This window comes from Lonchura striata, chromosome 1, assembly GCF_046129695.1.
Source record: "Lonchura striata isolate bLonStr1 chromosome 1, bLonStr1.mat, whole genome shotgun sequence".
Classification (NCBI taxonomy): Eukaryota; Metazoa; Chordata; class Aves; order Passeriformes; family Estrildidae; genus Lonchura; species Lonchura striata.
The window spans coordinates 105,880,123-105,902,550 of NC_134603.1; the positions used below are offsets into that span (position 1 = coordinate 105,880,123).

At 38.2% G+C, this 22,428-nt stretch overlaps 1 protein-coding gene across 4 annotated transcripts in view; it reads right to left on the bottom strand.

Moving 5' to 3' along the window:
• Positions 1 to 22,428, bottom strand: part of TPK1 (thiamin pyrophosphokinase 1) — a 300,425-nt gene that overhangs the window by 187,225 nt on the left and 90,772 nt on the right. For 3 of the 4 annotated variants that reach the window (XM_077786372.1, XM_021531484.3, XM_021531487.3), the window contains one exon: positions 780 to 849. In XM_077786372.1, coding sequence (XP_077642498.1) covers positions 780 to 849 — 70 coding nt within the window. Of the gene's footprint in view, positions 1 to 779; positions 850 to 1,154; positions 1,221 to 22,428 lie in introns of those variants that run through there. The other variant, XM_077786376.1, reaches the window with a different exon arrangement.

Consider the following 22,428-nt stretch of genomic DNA (forward strand, 5'->3'; position numbering starts at 1 on the left):
AAAACTTAACACTTTTAAAAATCAGGGCCACAACAAGCAAAAAGCATCTTTAGTAAGCTAAGCTTGCAAAATATTTCATGGTTCCACTACAATGATAAGAAATCACTTGAATGAAATATTTTGCATCACAGCCCCAGCTCAACACCTCTGCTGCAGAAACATGGGATGTTTTACAATTCTAAATGCCGTCACAGAAAACAAAAACATATTTTTCAGTCATATTTCCTAATCTAGTGTACACATTCATAGTGTCTGTACTTGCCTTTGGTCATTTATAATGCCCTGATGCTAATTAAAAACTAATTCAAAAAAGAAGACTTCCTATTTTATTACCCATCTCACTTCATTAAGTAAGTAGATTTCCTCTAAGGCCTCACATGAAAAATGAAGAGGACACACTTTGTTTCAGCTCATGGTGACAAGCATCAGATGTTCCTCTAGGCAACCCTTGCCAGGGACGCAGCAAATTTTTTTCAGAGGCCTAACTCTGATTGATGCACAAAATACGAGAGACTGAGAGGAGAGCTCTCAAGAGGAAGAAAGACCAGTGGGCTTCAATGAAAATGGCATTTCAGACTTCCTGTGTTTTTATAAATTGTAGCTGGGAATAAAAATTTAGGATAATGAGAAGAAAATATTATATTACCAGACAGAGTTCATTAAAGTACCATGCACAGAGCAAGCAGCTACTTAACTAACTGAACAGATCCTGCTCCTCCACATTTTACTTTCATTGAGAAAAGATGACTTCAGTGACTTAAAATGTATTGCTGACATACCTTTCCTGGCTCCCTTCTGTGATGTGGTAGAGATGATTGGCACCTCCATCAGCACAAGCTCTCAGGGCAGCTGCAAGTGAAGAAAGAGAATATCAATGCACTTGCATTATAAATAAAACCCCACAACTAGTTGGCAGTGCTGTGTAAATTAATTGTTCACAGTGGCATAGGGAATAAGCTTGAGATATTGTATGGCTTTTAGCTTCCAGTACTTAACTGCTTTCCCTGTTTCTCTAAATAGAAATTTGAACTGTTTCTATCAGACTAGTGCCAATCTTCATCTGATTGTGACACTGTACTTGCAAATATCTGAACTTGCCACCCAGCCAGCTTAAACTACAAGACCGGCAAATACTAAAACCTGAAAATGCCCACCCTCCATCTATGGATGGATCCTCCACCTTGTCACAAGTGGGGACTTGCACTTTAAAGACAACTATCTTCTCACCCAGGCAGAAAGTTCCCTATGGTGGCTCTACAGCAACCTGCATAACAATTGGGAAAGAAAAATAACCAAGAGTTAATAATGACAATACATATTTTCTCTTTTTTCCCCTCCTATGACACAAAAATGGTAACTTTATTACAGTTCCTATATTGTCCCATAGTCTGTTTGACTCTTCTTATATAAAGTAGGTGGTTTACATCTTAGCTTTAAATCTTGGACCATCCTGATAAAAAACCACAATAATTTTCACCACTTCCACCTAATTCAGGGACCACAAAGGGCCTGTGCCACTAATTCCAGTTAATTTAAACAATCTGTTCTCTTGTGATCCTTTTGTTTATACAGACTTAAGTTAGAGAAAAGAGACAAGTCTAACACTATTACAAAATCAAGCATAAATTGGTATCTTTTTTTCATAAGCTTCCCTATTAATCATCCTGTAACTAACACACAGCTCTTTCATGAGGTTTTTAAAACCTGATAAGCTATTAAAGATTGGAAATGACCATCTTGTCTTAGCAGTCATTATCAGTTTTGCTCCAAGATGCACAAGTTAGATAACTATAGCAGATAAGATAAAAGAAGGTGTTACTTCCACACTAGGGAAGAGTGTTCCTTCCAGGCACAAAGAGACTGACTGGTAATCCTGAAATGGCTGAAAGTCACAGGGCCAGCAGGGAAAAAGAGGAGAGACAAGCAAAGAAAGCTGCAAACAATCAGATCAGGCACTTCTTGCCTCTAAGAATCCAATTTTCAGCTAGAGCCACTTTCCTTTGGTGTTTATTTTTCAGTCAGAACCACATGTCAGCAATGATACAAACCTGTATCTTTCCTCTTGGTGTACATTAGATGTACACCAAGAAAGATCCACCTCCCCCCTTACTTAGCCAGCATATACAAATAGGGAGAACAGAGCTCACCTCTATAGCTGCTCTCATCTTTAAGTCATTCTTTCCTATGAGGGTGCTGAATTCCCACAGGGAGTGTTTGTAAATTAATATCTACTGTGCAGTACCATCTGACTTTGGTTGTGGATATTTTGGGGGGACTGGGGGGAGAAAGAAGGAAGCAGGACAACACAAAAGCTACAGTTCACCACAGGCGACTTTGGGTACCTCCGTTTATTTTCTTTCAGGCTGAAGCCATGAGAAGGAGAACAAGCACTGTACTCCTTTTTATCGTTTCTAGCACAACTTCTGCTCCTGAGCTCTCTCCAGTACCTACCAAGGCAAGCACTACTGCCCTCAGATTTCTTGCTCTTCTCCGTCCCCTTACACCACTTCACCCACTCCTTACAGCTCCCACCCAAACCCGTATTAACAAGCCAAGGTCAAGCAGATTTGATCCTGAGAAATCTTATTAGGTGAAGAAATTTCTAGATTATTCTAGAAACTTGCCAGCCACTTACTATGGTGATTCCCTGCTTCAGGCAAGTGTCTCATCCAGTCTGATGAATACAAAATCACAAGACAAGAACACTACTTTTTGCCTGCTGTGTTTGACTTGAAGATTTTAACTTCTCCTTTCATTTGAGGTTACAGCTGAAAATGGATTGCTATACTTCCTTTCGCCTGGACATACCTGTTTTCTCAGGGAGTTCAGCTCACACAGAACACAGTAATATCCCATTGCAAGAAGAGTGTGCAATACCTGTCCTTAAGTCAGCTATCTTGTTCATTGGCTTATTTAGCAGATAGAAGGCATCTAAGCAAGGCCAGGACCTAAGGTACGTGACCTACTTAAAGGATGTTTGCCAGACATTTCCAGACAGTCACAGCTTTTTCCTTCTGAAAACAGTGAGTTTTCCATCTATTCTCCCACATTAAAAAAAAAAAAAAAAAAGTAGCTTATAACTTCTGGGAAAAAAAAAAAAAAAGAATGGGATGAGATACATTAAAAGAGATTAAAATCTATTATTGGTCTCAAATAATTTAACACAGCCAGAGCCTATATTCTCTCAATGGACATACACAAGTGAAGCCTGGCCCAAGATTTCTTCATCTGGTCTTACAATTTTAAAACAACATGGCCAAAAAACCGAAACGAAACTAAGCAGTACAAAACTGTCCTGGTTTAGGGTGAGTTTAGGAGAAAAATTTCTAAAAGGATTCCTCTAGAAAGCAGATTCAAGCAGCCCCTCCCCTAACTGGTTCAGGAAAATATTTCCATGGAGAAAAGTGGAAAAAACCTGTTTATTTAACAGGCAAAGCATTCACCAGCACAAAAAAATAGAACAATATTAATAAAACCTTTTGCTGCTTCAAAGAGTTGACAAACTCAGCAAATTCCCTTTGTGGGCTGTAGCTCAGCTCACCCAGTCTCTTATCAGTCCCTCCAGTGCTGGAAATGCTGCAACCCAGGCCCAGCCTGGTGGGCCAGAGGTGCTTTCCTAAGTTTTTTTCAGAACAGGTGTAAACAGGTCCAAATAAAAAGAAAAGCCACAGTCCAGGGAACTTCTCTGCCTCAGCTAGCTAAAACTAACTAAAAAGCAAAGGAGAGCTTTGTCCTGCTGTCTGTCTGCAGACAGCACAGCCAGGAGCAGGATGCAGGGCAGCAAGTGCAGTTTCTGATAACAAACTTGGAGCATCTTCTCTCCTTCCCTTCGCTCTTGGAACAAGTCTTAAAGGTGCAAAACTTATTATCCAGCATAACAGACAATTGGGGATATAAGCATCATATAGCCAACCTAGGACAAAAATCAGTCTTCAATCAGTCTGGTACATGTAAAAGTACTGACATTCTCCCAAAGAAAGGAAGGTGCCTGAGTAATAGAACTATGACACTTGGATGTTCTTAACATGGATATGGTGCTACTATCTGATATCTCAGATCAAAAGAGTTACCTTATATAATTGCAATTTAAAGCTGTCCCCCACATATTTATTCTTATTTATTAAAAAAAAATAAACTTCTGTAGCATTGTAAAGTTATTTAGGGAAACAATTTATGAGGTACTGATCCTTTACCAGCAAGTTAATAACTTACACTGAAATCAAACAAAGCCTCAGTTGCATTAAGGAACTAGCAGGTAATTAACAGATTGGCTGGAGGCCAATAAAGCATAATATTTCTACAGCACTGAACTAAGCTTTGCTTGACAAAAGTAATGATATATGTTACCTGGAAGAATATGTATCCTTATTATCTGGAAGTGTTTAAGGTCAGCAATTCTAAGCTTATAGTTTGGATGGAAAATTCTCTATGAAAAATAACAGGAACTGATTTTTAACTGTGCCTTTTATATTAGAGACAAAATTGCTTTACAAACAACTATTTGGCCAAGGTGCAACATAGCAACTGCATAGGCCAATCTAAGAATCTCTAGGCACTTTGCAACAGCTCACACGAAACCTCATTAATTATTTCAGCAGAAACTGAAGGACCCGAACAAGATTTGGGCTTTGTTTTGTTTGGCTTGGCATCATGAAAACAGAAACACCTTCTTCTGAGATGTTTTCAATTTAAACAGATGAAAAAAAAAAAATTAAAAAGTGGAAAGTGACACAGATGGATGAAGTGCTAAGGGCTACAAATGGGTCAAAGCCAAGTTACCTTCCAGGGCGACCAAAGTGGATGGTGAGGCTTATAAAGTGAAGAATAACTTAAGTGGACTGTCAGAACACCAAAGGTCTTGCTCTTACCACCTCTTCTGCCCCAAAGGGTGCCAACACATTACAGCAGACCCCTCAACTTGGCTAGGTGGCCAGCACATGAAAGTATGCTCTTGCTGACAAAAGTCAGAAAAATCTAAGTCACCAAAGACATTATCTAAGAGCTAGAAGCAGTTAACCCTGCCTCTGTGAAGTAAGACATACTAAGGAATGGTTGTCCAAGTAGCTCACTGAGCTCTGGTGGGTCAGGAGGTCCAACACCTCCAGAAAAAACATTGGGATATGCAATTAGTAGCTACAGCTTTTTCAACCAGAACAACTGGAAGCAGAGGAGGCCTGTGATTTTGGATACCCAGCTCATCTCCAGAGCCCCATGTTATTAGAAGAGATGATGGTAAGAGGACAAGGACACAAGTGCACTGCAGCCCCAGCTTCGTATGTGAATCGCACTCCTTGGCATTTCGACAAATTACCACCTTTCCAATCTAAATATTCTGTGATAAGCTCTGCTCCTCAGAAATAGCTCCATCTGCCAAATTACTGCCTTTTCTATCTGTTTGATTCCTTTCTCATATAACTCCAGTGTCAGTCAGTGAACTAGGGCATGAAGACAATCAAAAAATCAACTGTTTTATTGTGTAGGAGGGGGAACTCAATGCCACTGTCAGAAACTACTTTGCAAGATATTGGGAACAGCATGTGTTCAGTCCAGTGTCTGAAATTATGGAAAGAGTTAATACCCCTCAGCTCCACCTATGCCAAGAAAGAGTTACATAAAGCCATATTATCAAGCCATCCCATCTAAGAGTTTCTCACAGGCAGCATGAATGAAGAAACAGAAGCCTTTCTGAGCAATGCTCTTCCTTTTAAATGGTGCATCTTCTGCTAGTAACCAGTGAAGGATTTCCCTTTAGTGACTGAATTTGAAGCATCATTTTAGGGCTAATTATTAGTTTTTACCAAAATTATTCTGACACAACAAAAACACTGGAAACAGTTTACTTTATATTTACCCCTTTGACAAATATAAAAACTTCCTGCCCCTGTGAGACAGGATATGGGCAGCATATGAAACACAAAAAAGGGAGGTCTTAGCTATGAGCTAATTCGTTCCGATGCTTTTTGCAGAAAAGGAGCAAGTATATGACCATATTCAATAGCCCTGCAAATTCAGGTGGGGCAAAAGGCTCCACAGAAGAGATGCAACTTTTGCAGACTAAGATGAGTGTATAGAAAGGAAATACATTTATAAAAATTACCAATACCTGGGAAAGAAAAGCATAACCTTATTATTCCTATTTTATTATTCCTTCCAATTAGCATTTAAAAGATATTATTTTCCAAACAGATCTTGAAATAAATACTTTTTTTTTTTGTTTAAATTCAAATTTGTGACAACTGTCCTTAAACTGCCTTAGTATAGTCCCTATGTTCCTTTTCTAATTTCACACAACTTCTTCTAGGTATTGCAATCTCTTTCTCTCATTCCTTTATTGATTCAGTAGCTTGGTAACTATAATTAACCTGCCAGCAAAATCTATGCATAAGAGAACTCTGCTTAATTAATGACTTGGAGTGCTCGTAGTAATACATATGTGAAATAAATGGTAGCTACACAGAGAATTGCTTGGTTGGCTTGATACATAGGGCCATAGGATACAACACATTTTTGTTCCACTAAAAAATAGCAGTTACCAACAACAAAATGCATAATCTGTATTTATGTGCTGTCTCATTTTCTCCTTTGTCCTGCAGAACTTGCAAAAATAAATTTAACAAACCCATGGCTTTGTACAGCTGCAGATTGCTAGAAAGGATATCAAACTGCATCTCAACCTATAGACTCCCACCCATGTGTTTCCACCTGTGTTATCAGGACTGTTTGCAACTGCTTTTCCATTTCAATTTCAGGGCACTGCAGACATCCCTTTTCTGTCAGCTGCAGCTCTGTTTAGTAAATCAACTACCAGACCATAATATTCTTCTGCTTTGTGGTTAGACACCGTTCTTGCTACGAGGCTTTTTAACTACTTAAAATAGGTCTATCCTTACATTGCAAATGAGTGGTTTGGCTGTTTAAACAAACACCATCAAAGACATTGGTGAAAGCAGGGTTTAACATGAATTTGTATAAATACAACTTTATATAGTTTGATGACAGGGTTCACTCTACTACGTACTAGAAAGATGAAAGCATACAAAAGATGATCAAATTAGAAGCAATTTGAAATGATTTATGTGGAAGCTGGGAATAGTAGAGGGGGTAAGGGTGCAAAATATCTGGATGCAAAGATAAGGATGCAAAAGGGTTTAGCAGCACTTGGTCATTGAGTAATTAATATTTACAGAGCAATTTGATAGTGTTCCCTACAATTATAAAAATGATTAACTATAGATTTGAGATGGTAACATTTATACTATAATCAATTAATATGCACACAGATAAAATGATGTGTACACCCTTTTCTATTTGAGCAAAAGTACCTATCATAAATCCCCTTGAGTTCAGTGAAATGCTGACATCAAATCCCTTTGTGTTTGCCAGCAGGCAAGGGCTGCACCTTGAGAAGTGTGGAGATAGGGTGGGGGTATCAGCCCAGGCTTCACTGCTAGTGACATTTCTTCGAGTATCACAGACTTGAGGGTGTGCGAGCTCTGAGGTGGCACACTCAGAGGGTTGCTGTTCTTGTGTTTCCAAGAAAGATCCACCAGCTACAAATCTCTTATATCTAAACCATGACTTCTAAACTATCCATATCAAAGAACATAGGTACCCGTTAGTCCTGAGGCAAATGGATCACCAACACTGGAGCTAGAGGTGTGCTCCCACATGGACCACACTGGATCTCAATATGTAAAATCACTGAACTTTTGGTAAGGTAATTATATGTTTCCTATAAAGCTGCTGTGCTTCTTTAATTACTCTGCTTTGAGCTGTAAACATCATAGAGATCTCAGCCAAGCAGAGGCAAGATTCATTAAACAATCAAATATGAGAAGACAAGGAAGAAACCAATATGAGAATGAATTAGAAACACTATTCTTTTTCCAGTGTATTGATTCAATATTGAGCTAAAGCCACACAGATAACACTTCTTTTTAAAAAGTTCACACAGGAATTAAACACATGGAAAAGGAAACCATTTTTCCCTCAGACAAAAACCACCACTGAATTTTAGCCAAAAATGTTATAACCACAAAAAAAAAAAAATCTTACTTTAAAAGAAAATTCTACGAAAACTTACATCTTAATGCTCCCTTTGGGGCAAAAATAAAAAACAAGCACAGAGCAAAATAAATATAAATATTTATAGATATATATTTAGTTATATATAAATATTTATTTATATAAAATTTAAAAAAAATTCCTAAGAACAAAAAACCACAAATTCAAGCAAAAAACCTTGAGTACCAGTAAACATAATTGCAGTAATGTGCTGTCAGAGACAGAGGCAAGGGAGCAACTGCAATTTTACTAAAAGTGAACTTCTGGACTGTCTTCAGGAGCACTTTGATGCAGAGCTCATTATGATGATTCATATTCAAGGCTGCTGGGTTTGGAGTAATCTCTTGTCAGGAGTTAGATTTAATATTCCTACAAGCCTTACTTAAGATATGATTTTGTCTTCTCTTTTCTGTCATTCTCCCATTCTGTCAAACCCAAGAGTTCTGGTACTTGCTGAGCTGCTTTACACTCACCACTGTAACAGGCTCCACAAGCAAAGCAGCCCAGTGCTGTCTCACAGAGAAAACCAGGAAGAGAGAGCTCAAACATAAAGTACTTGCTGCCATCATTTCCATTAAAATTGAAGTGACCTTTTCATGATAAGGCCATGTGCCTTGATGTCACTGGGGGAAGAATCAGGAAGTTTATTCTCTTTATTTTCTCTATTTTTTTGCTCTCTGTTTGAAAAACGACAGCTAAAGCTATAATATAACATTCAATCAGCTTTTCTTTTTGTCCTGAGCACACATCTGTTATTACTAGGTAAGAAAACACTGATTAGTGCACACACAAAAAAAGGGGAAAATGCACTGAAGTGCATAATATTAATCCCGACTTTTTTTTTCCTGATACACTACTTGTTTTGAACATATTTAAAGAATAACTGCTGAGACAAAAGCAGGAAGTCCTACCTGGGCCTTAAATCTGTATTTTCCAGAGTGAGAAGGAATACAATCTCTCTACAGCCATATATTTGCATTTTATTGAAGTCTGGTCTGGTACCAGGAATTCCCCAGAGATTCACACATTGGCCCCAGGGTTGGGTGGCATCCTGGCTTGCAGACCTTGCCTCTGTAACCCCTGATGCTGATGAAGGATCAACGAGAATCAAACATCAAACGCCTACAGATGCAGTGCTGCAGACACCATTCATCCCATCAGGCAGCCCTTCAAACAACACCTGCTTTCACTGCTTTGCAAGTGCAATGCACCTCACAAACAAAACTGTAGCCTGTCTGCCAGGGTCCTATACCTACAGCACACACCTACATCAAAATATGACTGAAGGTGAAGTAACTGCAAGAGTGTGCAGCTAGCTTTTTCTGCATCCATTACCTGGTTATCAAGTGAAATGGAGAGGCTTCAACATTGATTTTAGTTCTGAAGTTTTAAAATAATATTGTTTAATAATTTGTTGCTACTGCTATTGACCTCAAGTTTTGAATGTAACTTTTTATTTCTTAATTTCCTATTTTCCATTGCTGCAGCATTGATTTCTGACAGAAAGAAAACAAACAGCTAAAACATGATGGAATACTCCAGCTGCTTGCAATTTTAATTGCCAGTCACAGTGTCATTGGACAAACTTTAGTAATAAGGTGACTTTATTCCTATATGAAAAAATGACTAAAAATAATCACTTTTATTAGCATTATACATACATCTACATTTGCTGCAAAGAGGAAAAAGAAAGAAGCTTTTTTCTTTTTTTTGATCTGACATTGCATCAGCAGCAACAGACTTCAGGAAATCACTGCTCCCTACCCCAGAATGAGAAGGATGTGGGGCAGGCAGGGAGGCAATATTTGGAAAAGGGTGGTCAGCTGTGCTAAAACAGAAGAGAAGAAGAAATAGTTTCCTACTGCTGCTGGCAACCAGCAACTCTATGCTCCTCATCACAACCAGATCAGTGCTGCTGTCTCTTCTGCTTCCCCTCAACAAAATGCATTAATAATTCAAGCCAAACTGCAAGTGTAAAGCAATGAGCATGATAAGTTCGTATTCATGTCTATGATTAAATATTTTCAGCTAATGCATTTATATTTCAAATTTCGTTTGCCTAAATTGTATTTGCAGTAGCCGGCAACTCATAAAAAAATTAATCACACATTTATTTAAATTGCACAAAATATATTAATTCTCATGCTACTAAAACACACATCTTTCCTTAGAGTACAGAATAGATTTCCACACAACCACTTTATATCATAGTCTAACAAAAACTTTTGTGTGCCAAGGAAATTTCAGGGCTCATAAAAGTCAGACTCCAATTTTATTAAAAGACAACTAGACTATTACAATGCATAAATTTCTCTATGAATCAAGCATGCATTGACATCTACTTGAAAATTTATTTTAAATATTCAAGAGAATAATCTTGGTCTATAGGTTGTTTGGAAACATCTAAAACAAGAAACCAGACAAGGATGGTAGATATATTTTCTTAATGCAAGTGGAACTGATCTTTATACTTTATTTTCTAATGTCTTGATAACATAACCTATGTTCATGCCACATACGCTTGTGTATTAGTAATTTTCCCTACTTTTAACACATAACTGTTCAATATATTTTCAAGCAAACAATTGTAACACCATCCAAAGAAATGGCCAAAGCCTTCCCCTCTCCCCCAGACTGTTGTTATTTAACTTCTGACAGTTTCACTCTTGCTTCTGACTGACTCCTACATCTTTTCTGTTGTCTTAACTCCCAGATATGGACAGTGGTAAGCTGCAGTAGAAGTTTCTTTGAAGAAACTGGAAATGCAAAATTACAAGAAAACCTGATCTTACCTACTTTATTTCATATTTGGAATAACTACAAGTACATATGCACTGGCATTTGCACTAATCGACACCAGAGTGGTTTCATGGAAGCACTGGATTTGCATTGCTTTTACTCTAGTATTGGCAGTTCAAAGGATGAAAATGAACATAAATATTACAATGTATTGCTTCTCTTAGGAAAAGAGGAGTTTTAGTTACTTGCATCAAGACTAATCCTGATCTCCAACATCTTCCCACACAAAATAGATCTAAAATTAAAATAATATTCTTGTTAGGCTCTTCCTTTTAGCTAAGTTTTCCAATAGTCAAGAAAGTAGGTCAGCTAACATACTGATATAAAAGCTCAGATTTACGATATAATTTTCTTAAACATATTTCTTTCACTATTTTTTTTATAAAATAATTGAAAACCCCCAAAGAATGAAAAAAATAGGATATTTTCATTCTTAAAATAATATAGAAGGTGTGAATTAGAATTTTCAAAAGAAATAATCAGCACCAACAATAATTTTTGGAAGCTTTTAGCTATCTTGATGAAATAATATGTTAAATCATCAGAACACACAAAGAAAGCTCATTTGGACCATCAGAATCAGCTTCAAACCAGACAAGAAGCTGCATTTCTGAATGCTAAATGGGATTTCACATCTGAATTCTCTTACATAACACAAATGCAAAACCAATGCTGTCATCCTTGAAAGAAAATAATCAACATCTATATGGAAAGTCTGGTTATGAATGAAGATGGCATAGCAGTAATGTCCCAGCTCATAAAAGAAATGAAGAAACAAGTGCATTGATTTCAAAACCTCTCTTTATTAAGGCTATAAAAGAACTTTTAACATGAAATTTCCAAGTAAAAATATTTGTAGGAGGCAATCTAGAGCTTACTGTACAAAACTGAGTGTATATTCTCAAGGGGAATAAACTGCTGTGTGACAACTCTCCTCATAGCAAGGCTGCAAACAGTAATTAATTTATAGATCTCTGCATGAAGTAGAAACAGCTCTTGTCCTCTGGCAGTTCCCTAAGGTTTCAAAAAGGGAGAAGGGCCTATAGAGTGAACGGAAAAGTAGAGGCTCAGGGGGTATTCCAGACCCCGAATTTGGGAGTGTTCAGTGTTCTAAACTATTGAAAACCTGATTTTAGTAGCAGATTTGTCCATGTCTAGTTTCCAGTTACAAAGATAATCAGTACCTTCCACATGACTGTTATCAAAATGACATAGTTACTGCTCCAGCCCTTCCATTTCAATGTTACAAAAAGGCCTAAAAGTGCAAAATCAAAGAACTTTTCCCTCTCATTTTGGGTGATGTTTTTCCTTTTGAAGAAGAGAGACTGGACTTTAGCATGTATTAAAGTCTGTAGTTCAGAAGTGAATTCATGCAAACCAGATATGAATTCTTTGTTTTGTTTAAATTACCTCCTCTATAACTGCATTCTATCCCTTTTTAAATGCATGCTAATATAGAAGCATTTTGCCATCCCCTAAGGATAAGCCAAACCACTTAATCCTTATTGACCAGAAATATTGGCCTCTTCTTTGGGGCCATTTTCCCCTTGTAGTTGAAACCTGTGCATTCAATAAACAAAACCTTAGATTCAGCGAACCTGAGCTTATTCTCAAAGTCTGCTTTTAGAACAGGTTCCCTGTGAAACAAACAAGCAAAACCCCAGGACACAGCCTTGTTCAAAAGGTAATACATTACATGTTGTACCTCCTGCTCTTTGTTCTCAAAATGGTGCAGTGAAAAAGGACCCCAAGAACTGTATAGCAGCTGTGAGCACTACTATAAAAAGTGTTCCATTTCAATGTTGCTACTTAATTGCAAATTATCACCCTGTTAAATTTTCCCAAGAAATATGGCTTATAAAAATGTCCTAAGTATATCTAATATATCCTTATTTAAATCAGCCAAGTGCTGTCCATAAAGAATATCAATACCCTATTTAATTTACAAGCTCTGTCCATACTAAACACTTCATTATCAGGAACAGAAAATATTAGAAGACAGGATGTTCAAATATGATTTGAATTACTGTACCAATCCCATGCTACCTTATCTGCCAGATGTGCTGGAGATTCCAGATTAGTACACAACATTTGTTCCTGCACTCAGCCTTGTTTAAATCAGTACTGCTAGTGAAGAGCTGGTAAAATGATTAATAAAATTTTATTTTTACTTGCTTAATCTGGATTCATCTTTCATGACCCTACAGTATCATTACCTATTGGCCTTTGAAATACAAGCATTATACAGAAGTCAGTCTTTTCACTAGGCACTTATGTCCCTGTTTTAAAAGAAGAGAACTCCTGTCTTCTCCAGATACCCAGTTTTCTTTCTCCGTGCTCATCCATTCCTGACTGAGGCTCTGATAGCATCCCCTAAACAGGGGGATTCCCAGGCCTGAGCCTTAAATATTGAATATTAGAGAGTTAAAAACAAATAAACAAACATCCAACCCCTCTACATAAAAAAAAAAGAAAACAACAAAAACCAAAAACAAACCCCAAACTCTACAAGAAACACATATAGTATGTATAAGAAAGGATTTTCATGTAAAATATGTATTTTCTCACTGCTTTTTACTAGTTTACTTCCAAACGTCTCTGCTGGTCATGCATTAGTTAAGACACTCAAGGTCAAGTTCAGCCAGCCCACTTCAGCACCATGTGTTTAAGGCAGGATCCTTTCTCATCAGAGTCTGATGAAAGAATTGCTCTAACTCACATGACAACACATGAGTGAGCCCCTATGGCAGAGGGCTGTCTGTGTGCAGAGTTGAACACCCAGCACTGGGGGACTGTTCTCCCCAGCAAGGAACAGGAACAGCAATGCCCTGGTTTCACACATGACACTCACTGTCACACAGACCTGGAAAGACACCTCTGAATCTTTGGTTCACAAGATGCTACACACGTACCATAAAGGCATCAAGCATGGTTTTGCCAATGTAGAAAAAGGTTTGCATAATGCTTCACCACCTGCTTGGTACAGTGAGCAGAGCTTCTAATGGATTTTGCAATTTGAAGGGGGTTTTGGCTTAAAGATGCAATGATTTCTCTGAAAGATGAAAAGGTGAAAAAACTGCCACCTGTATAAACTAAAATAATGTTAAAAAAGGAGAACTAGAGGTTCTGGTTCTTTCATTTATCTTGTTCACAGGTAAAACTGAATACTATCAAGTCACAGCCTATAAATAGTCCCCTGGCAGAGAAAAGAAGTCTCAGAAATTTGATTTTACAGCTGGCTTCCCAGTCTCAGAAACATTTGATGCTCTTTTCACAAACTATAATCAATAGCTGTGACTAACTGAAGAAGGTTTCATTTATGTGATTAATTCCTCCTGTAGTCAGTCCAACACCTAACTTCTTAAAAGACTTACCTGGAAGGGCATGAAACAGTGAGTATCTGCTTTAAGACGTAATTTGAGAGGTTCCTGCATGCAGCTGGTCCTTACCCCTCTCTGTTCTACCCCCACTGCTGCTCCTCATCCCCACTGCCTCCTATTCCAGGATCTGCTTTATAAGCCATATAGTTAGTTTATTTTACTTAAATTTAGCAATTGTGAGAGAAAAGTAAAAAGTGTAGATAGAAGAGCATGGACCTCCTGGGGTTCTGTAGAAAAAAATTCTGAAAACAAAGCAAAGAAGACAGGCTCTTATGCCATAAGCAAGAAAAAAAGGGGTAAGCATCACGCTTTTTCTTTCTACATACAATAACCTTGTGCACTGTCCTGTCACACTCCCAAGGATGAGAGCTCTAAGCCAAGCTGTTCCCATGCCAGCAGTGTGTCAAAGACCATATCATACCCTGGGCAGGTTCAGAGTGGAGGCAAACAGGCCTGGGAGGGAGTGTGTGTGCCCAGGGAGCTGCAGACACAGCACTGCAGACACTCTCTCCATTTGAATGGCTCCCATGGCACTGGAGAGCAGGGAATTGCACACCACTATGCCTGGTGCAAAGATGCTGCCTCCTGCCAGCAGCAGACAAGGGTCACACCGAGCCATCACTGATGCTGCTCTCCCAGCCACCACAAACCCATGGGAAAGATTTTGCGGGGGGAGGAGACAACCACTGGCCTCCAGGGAGGCATTCATCTGTTTTGAGAGTAAAGAATGGGACAGGTAGGAAATCAAACTATATCTCTTTTCCTCCCAGGCATGAGGGGTGCATTTCCTCACACAGAGTGAAGACAACAAGCAGTGTGTAAAGAAACATTTACTCCATAATAACACAGCTGAATTCACCAGGGTATTCCCAGTCTCTCCTCTTCTAAAGACAAATGGCCACCTATTCAACAGTAAAATGATGCAATATGCATTTGGGAAAAAAAACCCAAAACCAAACCTAAATAAGAAAACCAACAAACCACTGGTCTGTTAAAACATAAGAATACTAAGAAAAAAATGCTTATATAAGAAGAAATATTTAAAAGTAACCACACAGAAAAATAAATTAAAAAACCCCACAACAAATAATTAAAGGTAACCTTTAAATTACTGTTGCAGTCTATAAGGGAAATGCTGCAAATTTTAATAATATTGTTTGGAACATCAGTCATTTTGCTCTTGCTGAAATTCATTTTTGATAATGCAATAGTAACATCTCAGGAATGATATTAAATTTCTACTTTGTATTAAAGTAGAATTGTATTATTAGCATGGTACAGTGTGTGTATCTCTGCTGAGATTACATTCATGCTGAAAAAAACAATGTTATTTTTCTATACTGATATAAGTTATCTATTTTGACACTGGAAAATATATTTCACTAAACTATAAACTAACAAAATCTCTCATCTAAGAGGATATCACTGAAATTTCCCTCCTGGTGTATTTTCAATTCCTAGCCAGCAGACATTCTGTTAATTTTTTTTGCACAAACTCATTTAATTTGCAGCATACCTGTGAGCCCATATACTAGAGTTAGCATGTCCAGTCCAATTATTCTTGCTCAATCTTTGACCAAGCCATTGGGAAATCTGCCTGCAGAAAGAACAAAAGACTGCAGCTGACAGACCTATGTCTTCCTGAACAGAACACAAGCGGCCTCCTTCCAGGATCTCTCTCCATTCAGTCTTTCCATTTAGCTACCAGCACCCTGAGAGAGTGAGTCCCATGGCAGCTTGGAGGGAGAAAGAACTGGGGAATTAGGGTTTTATTTATATTCAAACATATCTATACTTTACTGACATGATTTTGCACAGCACTCAATCTCATCCTAACGTTTGCTTCTCAGTTTAAGAAGTGGGACCACTGGTTTCTATTCACCTTTCACACCGATGAATCACCTTGAACATCCTCCAGCTGGCCCTAACCCTCCAATTTCTTGTCAGAGTATGGAAGAAATGAGCTCTAACAGGGATTTAAAAGGGAAATAGATAATAGAATAATTTTACCTTATCTGATAAAATCTGCCTTCTGCTATAAGTGGCAAACAATTCCAGATATGAATTAGGGAGGTTATCAAACACAGGCCAGGAAACCACTAATGGATCAATCCCCCTACTAATGGATCAAGACTGTGGTTAGCAAATACTGGTACTTCAGCAAAATTCAGGTTTTAGCCACATAATTACTTCACTCCAGAGGGTACACTTCCAAACACACCCTGTAATTTGCTGTTGCAGAATTATGTATCATTTACAGTGCATTCTGTACTGGTTCTGAAGCCCACCAACACACTTCCACGTGCTGAAGTGACACATCCCACCACACCTGCACAGTAGGGAAGATTCCATAAAAAGAGATTAAATTCTCAAACAGTGCAAAAAGCAGCCATGGGCATTAAGTTTGGGACTGGTGGTACACGCACACCATGTAGATTTACACTGGTGACCTCGGAGGCTTTTTTTTTTTTTTTTCTTTTGCAATAACACCAGAATCTGGGAGAAGATAGGGAACTTGAATATAATCTAGAAAAGCTACTAGCAATCAGCTGGGGAGCAGCAAAGGACACCTTTGAGGCACGAAGCAGCCTTCTGTGAAGCCTGCCCTTGGCAGTAGGTGTCGCTGCAAGGCAAAGGGACAGCGATTAGTAAATTATTGGGACGCAGATAAGAAGAGAAGCAGGCAAAGATGCTTCGTGGTACGCTGGAAGAACATGCACATTCCTGACAGCTGGTAGCTGTGGACTCCTCTTAAGTGTTTTTGCTGCAAACATGATCAAACAGCAGATTGCTAGTATACACCTGCCTGAAAAAAAGCATGGAAACTCTAACTATTAAGGTAACAGCTTGCATAGCAACATCCTTTATGTTTCGTTTTCCACTTACTGAGTGCTCAGTCCTCTCGACACGTTAAAGAGTTTACTGCTATTCAGTACAAAGAGAACTCTATGCAGCACCTAGTTGTTTAATCCTCCAAGACCAGCTGTAAACTACCCAAATCATCCCTTTAAGTTCCTGCAGTGGGCCATCTAAAGATGAATTAATGCATAAATTCCTGTCACTCCAGTGTCCAGACATCCCAGGTTATGGATATTTCATCTTCTAGGGAGCAGTGTCAGCTGGGTTACAAAGCGCAGCACAAAACAAGAGGTAGACACCTCTGCACAGCTCTTGTGTGTCGTTTCAGCCACTGGCTGATATTAGGGATCACCATTTTTGACCCTCTTCAAGTCCTTTAGGATTCTGTAATGTGTTTCTCTTCACACTGCAGAGAAATTGCAGAGGCTAATGTCTCTGTGAGAGAAGAAAGTTTTTCCAGAAGGGTTTTCAGCCTGCTGTCAAGTAGTCTCTCCCTTCTACTCTTTCATGCCTGAAATATTAGCCTTCAGTTGCCACTGACACAAAAAAAGCCATTTTCTCCTACAGCATTGAGCCATTTTACAAAAAAACTGCCAGCTAAATTAAGAGCTAGTCTTTTACTACAAGTCTAACAAGGCAAGAGAAGTATTTAAATAATGACAAGGCAAGAAAAATACTAACTCACAGTCCAGAGATTTCTGAACTAACTACAGTGCCATGATTCACTTTGAAAAGAGGGCTGTTGCTGCTAAGAACAGATCCTACAAGGTCTTGACTTCCCCAAATGGCCTCAAGCCAAAGATATAAAAGTCAGTGCTCTTATCACCACTACCAGAATCTGCTACTAAAGGTGCTAACTTAGTTTTAAAAGAACACTTAGAAAGCAGATATACACTACAGTAAGCAAAGGTGGTGCAGAGACCTGAAACAGGCACTGGGGCAAACCATGAATGTGCTGAGTACCTGCACTGTCAGCCTGGCAGAAGGTGCAGATCAGCAGAACTGCTGAGCAAACTGAGCAAGGAGAGGTTTCTAGCCATTGCCTGGAAGAAGCCAGTAAAATAGCTTTTTATCAAGGAATGTCTTTAAAGATGCATGTAAAGCATACTTGGGGATTTTTTTGCTTTGTTTCCTTAACAAACAGAAGCTACTTCTACAACAAAGGTTTTATGCTGCCCTCTCTGAAGCACACTCAAAGTTTTTCTGCAGGGAGAAGTACAAGAACCTGGAGTGTGAAAACACGAGTTACTCCTCTTCCAATGAGGCACTGAGGTACTATTTCACACTGCCACCAGGGCTGATGCCACCACGCCATGGTAGTAGTTAGTGACACTAAGACAAACCAGACTGCAGGGCATCAGGCAAGCAAAGTACCTTACAACATCTTTTACTCCTCTCTTGCCTCTCTTCCACTCCCATCCCACCAATTTAATATGAACAGGAGCTTGGCCTAAGCCTTTTTGTGCTTACAATGACTGGCACATCAACCCTCTCCAGGCACTACCTTAATAAAAACAAGACAGACAAAGCAGAGAGAAAATGGATAACATAATATCTATAAAACACACAATGCCCACAGGAAACAACCTGTAGGTTGCTAATGCCAATCCCTAATGCAGCAGTACTCTCTTATGTCTGTACAATATCTAATAAAATACAACCTCTGGGAAAGAAACTCATCATCTCCTTCTGTTCCTCTGTGCAAGCAAGACCTCTTGTTTACCAGTTCAGCAAAGATCCTGAGCTGTGACCAGAAAAAAAGGTACCAAAATTATTTACTGTGCTGTGGACTGTACCCAGACTGTGACCAGTGAGGCAGGAGGTGGTGGGCTCACTGCTCTACTCCTACAATCGTTTTCACCAGCAGTACTTGGTCTGTGACCCAAGGAAGGTGTGCAGCTACAGCAGGGGTGGGTGCAGGCAAAGCAGGCACTGCAGGCACTGCAGGCAGTGCTCAGGTGTGGGGAATGGGGCACTTGACTGATGTATCCATCCTAGGAGGCAGAAATCAAACCCGAACTCTGAAAATACAACCTGAACCAGGGGAGACACAACAGCAGCTTATATAAACCTGCACTATGAAGCAGCTTTAGAAGGGGAAAGAAAATCCTGTAGAATGCAGCCAGGGAAGAATAAGGTTGTAAAAGGTTTGCTCTCCAAACAGGCACTAATTTTATTTAAAAATATAATTTTTACTGTCTTCGTGGTTGGTTTTTTTTGGTGTTTTTTCTTGTTTGTTTGTTTTTGTTTCTTTGGTGTTTTTTTTTTTTTGGTGGGTTTTTTTTTGGTGTTTTTTTTTTTATGATGAAAGAATTACATGGCCTGTTAAAATTTGATTTTTCTTGGGCTTATCTGTATATGTAACAGGCACATATTGATTGCAATATGCCTCTGCCAGACAAGTTTCAGGGAAATCTGTTTCAAAAACATATTTGAAAGTAGAATCAAAAAACATTTTCAAACTGAATGCTTCTGCTTTAAAAGGCATGACTCTTAGAGAAGTGTTTGCAGTAATGTATGGAAATGTAGTCACAATGTAAGAAAAAAAAAGGAGACTGTAATGTGTGCAATGAGAAAGAAAGGTTCACTCAAAATGTTCAATGTGCTCAGTACACTGTTGCTTGAAGTAGTAAAGATTATTAAATTTCCACTTGGGCTTTTATTTATTATTTCATGGCAATATTAAACCAGTTTTTTAGTAGTTTTGTCATTTAAAAATATTTTTATTCTCCTCTTTTGTCTTGTAGCATGGACTGTTTTAGAATCAGTTAGTTTTATGTGATCAAAGAGCAAAGCATACCTAAAAGTGAAACTAGACTTTGTACTTGCCATAATATCCGAAATGTGCCTTGGGGGTGGCCAAGGGACCTTTAATGTTCTTGTGACATTGTCTATAGCTTGGCCCATGTCCTGACATGACTGGAGCTCCATAATAAAGTGAGCAGAGCTGTGTTAAATGTAATTCTTGTGAAAGTTTGTTGTGTGAAGTTTCCAAGGCTCTGCTAGAACAGAGAAGTTTCAGCTTCTGCTCATGTGAATCCATACAGCTATTTAAAATCCCACTGCCGAGAGGCACATGTGCACTGTTTGCTCATACTGCACGTCTTCCGCTCTCATTTTTAAGCCATCTGTTATTGCACCAAAGACCAAATGATTTTTAACAAAGACAGAATGTTCAAACCAAGAGTGAAAGGACAGCTGAAAAGTCCATAAATATGTATCTCCAAGATATCTGCTTAGCCTGAAAAGACATGTTAATCAATTTCAGAAGGACAAGTAAAGTACAAGAGGCTACAGAAACATTTTTTTTCCCCCACAAAATCATCTTAAAATATCCATTAAAAAAAATTGTTCATCTCAACTCTGTTTATGGGTATACATCATCTGTATCAAAAAGGTGCTATGCCCTTCATGGTATGAACATCTGAGCATGTGTGGCCTTTAGTATCATCCCTGGTACCTTTAGTGAGGTTTTTATGTTATTTATGTTCAGTTGAGATCAGTTACTTCAGCTGTGCCTTCTGCACACATTCACTAGTCTTCTAGCAAGCATATACTTCTTTTACTCAATATTAACATAAATCAAATTCTTTTCTCACGTAAGTGTTAAATTTGGTGCCTTAACTTGGCTACATAAATGCCAGAAGTTAAGAAGCACCAGAAATCACTGCTTTAGAACAAGCATTTTTCTTGTTATATTTGAGATACTACAAACTGAGCAATTTCTTTTCAGTCTTTAAACTGCATTAAAACGATACTGCACCTCAGGTTCAGGAGAGTTGAGTAAGTAAACTACTTTAAAAGCAAGGAAATTATTACAAAAGTGAAAGTGATTGGGAAATAAAATTGAATGTGCTATAAATTTTCTTACAGAAATTCTCCTTTGCTTTTCAGCTTAAAATTGAGCAATGAAAAACAGACTGAAGGATCCACTCCATGTCTTTTGCATGCAAAAATAAACAGTAATACTTGGGAAACAGCCAGAATCAAACTTTAACAAAAATTCTCAATTTCTTCTGATAAACTAAACTATGGAATTTGTTATTTAGATCAAGTGGTGGGGTATGACTGGATAAAGGAGGAAAAGAATTAATCCAATTCCACCTACTCCCCATTCAACACAAATATATTGCAAGCCTCAAATTATCCATGTGTGAACCCTATAGTACTCCTAGTTTTCACAGGGATGCCCCTGAATCTCCCTTTCTACTCTATAATCTTCAGCTCACCTTGAAGACAAGAGAGCTTGTCAAACTACTATTAACACAGAAGGAAAATAAATATTTAAATCTCACTCCTGCTAATCAGATCTGAATAAATAAAAAGGCATAATTTAATAATTAGCCTGAAACAATAATGACAGTAATACAGACACAGAGGAAATCTAAGTAAATAGTTTTATTTTTGTTTGGGGTTTTTTTACGTCACCCCAACTTAGGAGGGGGCATTAAAACCCACTTTCATCTACCATTTGAGAGTTATGTAGTGATCCCAAATACATGAAAATAAATTCTTTATTCCACCTCTTCTTCCTCCATGCTCTCTGCTTTTATGGTGGTTGTAACTTTGCTACTCATAAAGAGTGACAGAGAATGCAGCCCAAATGCAGCAAAGTCAGCATTAACTAATAAAAGGAAATCTCATCACAGAAGGGAAAGTGATCAGCAAACTTAAACCCATCTAAAATTAATACACCAATCCACTTCCCAGCAGTCCTGAAGTACACTTAAAGCTCATTCCCTCAGGGACTGCTCAACTTAGAAAATGGGATAAGGGAAAAAGTGAGGAGAAATGAGTAAGGTGAGAGTCTCTGAGTATACATTTATGTACAGAATTTATTATTAGCATAGTCACTGAACAAGCAAATTCCTATGGATTTAAATATGCAGCTTTAACATGTTACTTCTTGTGAATTTTAGATGCAGAATTTCCACTATAGCTTCCAAGTCATTAATATAAGCATCTCGAGGAAGAAAATAAAAAATACATATATTAAGAACTAGATCAAATGCGAACTTTACTAAAGACCCATTTCAAAAGAAACAGAATAATCCAGACAAGTTTAGCAGTCAAAATTAATTTCCAAGTGAAAAAAAAAGGAAATTATTCTTTCATAGCTCACGTAGATCTAGCAGCATGTTTTACTGTCCTTTCTCCTGGAACCTCCTACTATAATTCTGATATCCCTTTCTTTGGGAGGGTAAGTCTTTTGACTCAACTAGAATCTTTAGGGAGTATGCTAAATAAACCAACAAAAACAAACAAAAAATACACCAAGCCAAGTTCTGCATTTTTTAGTTATACATGTACATACAAATTGATTCTA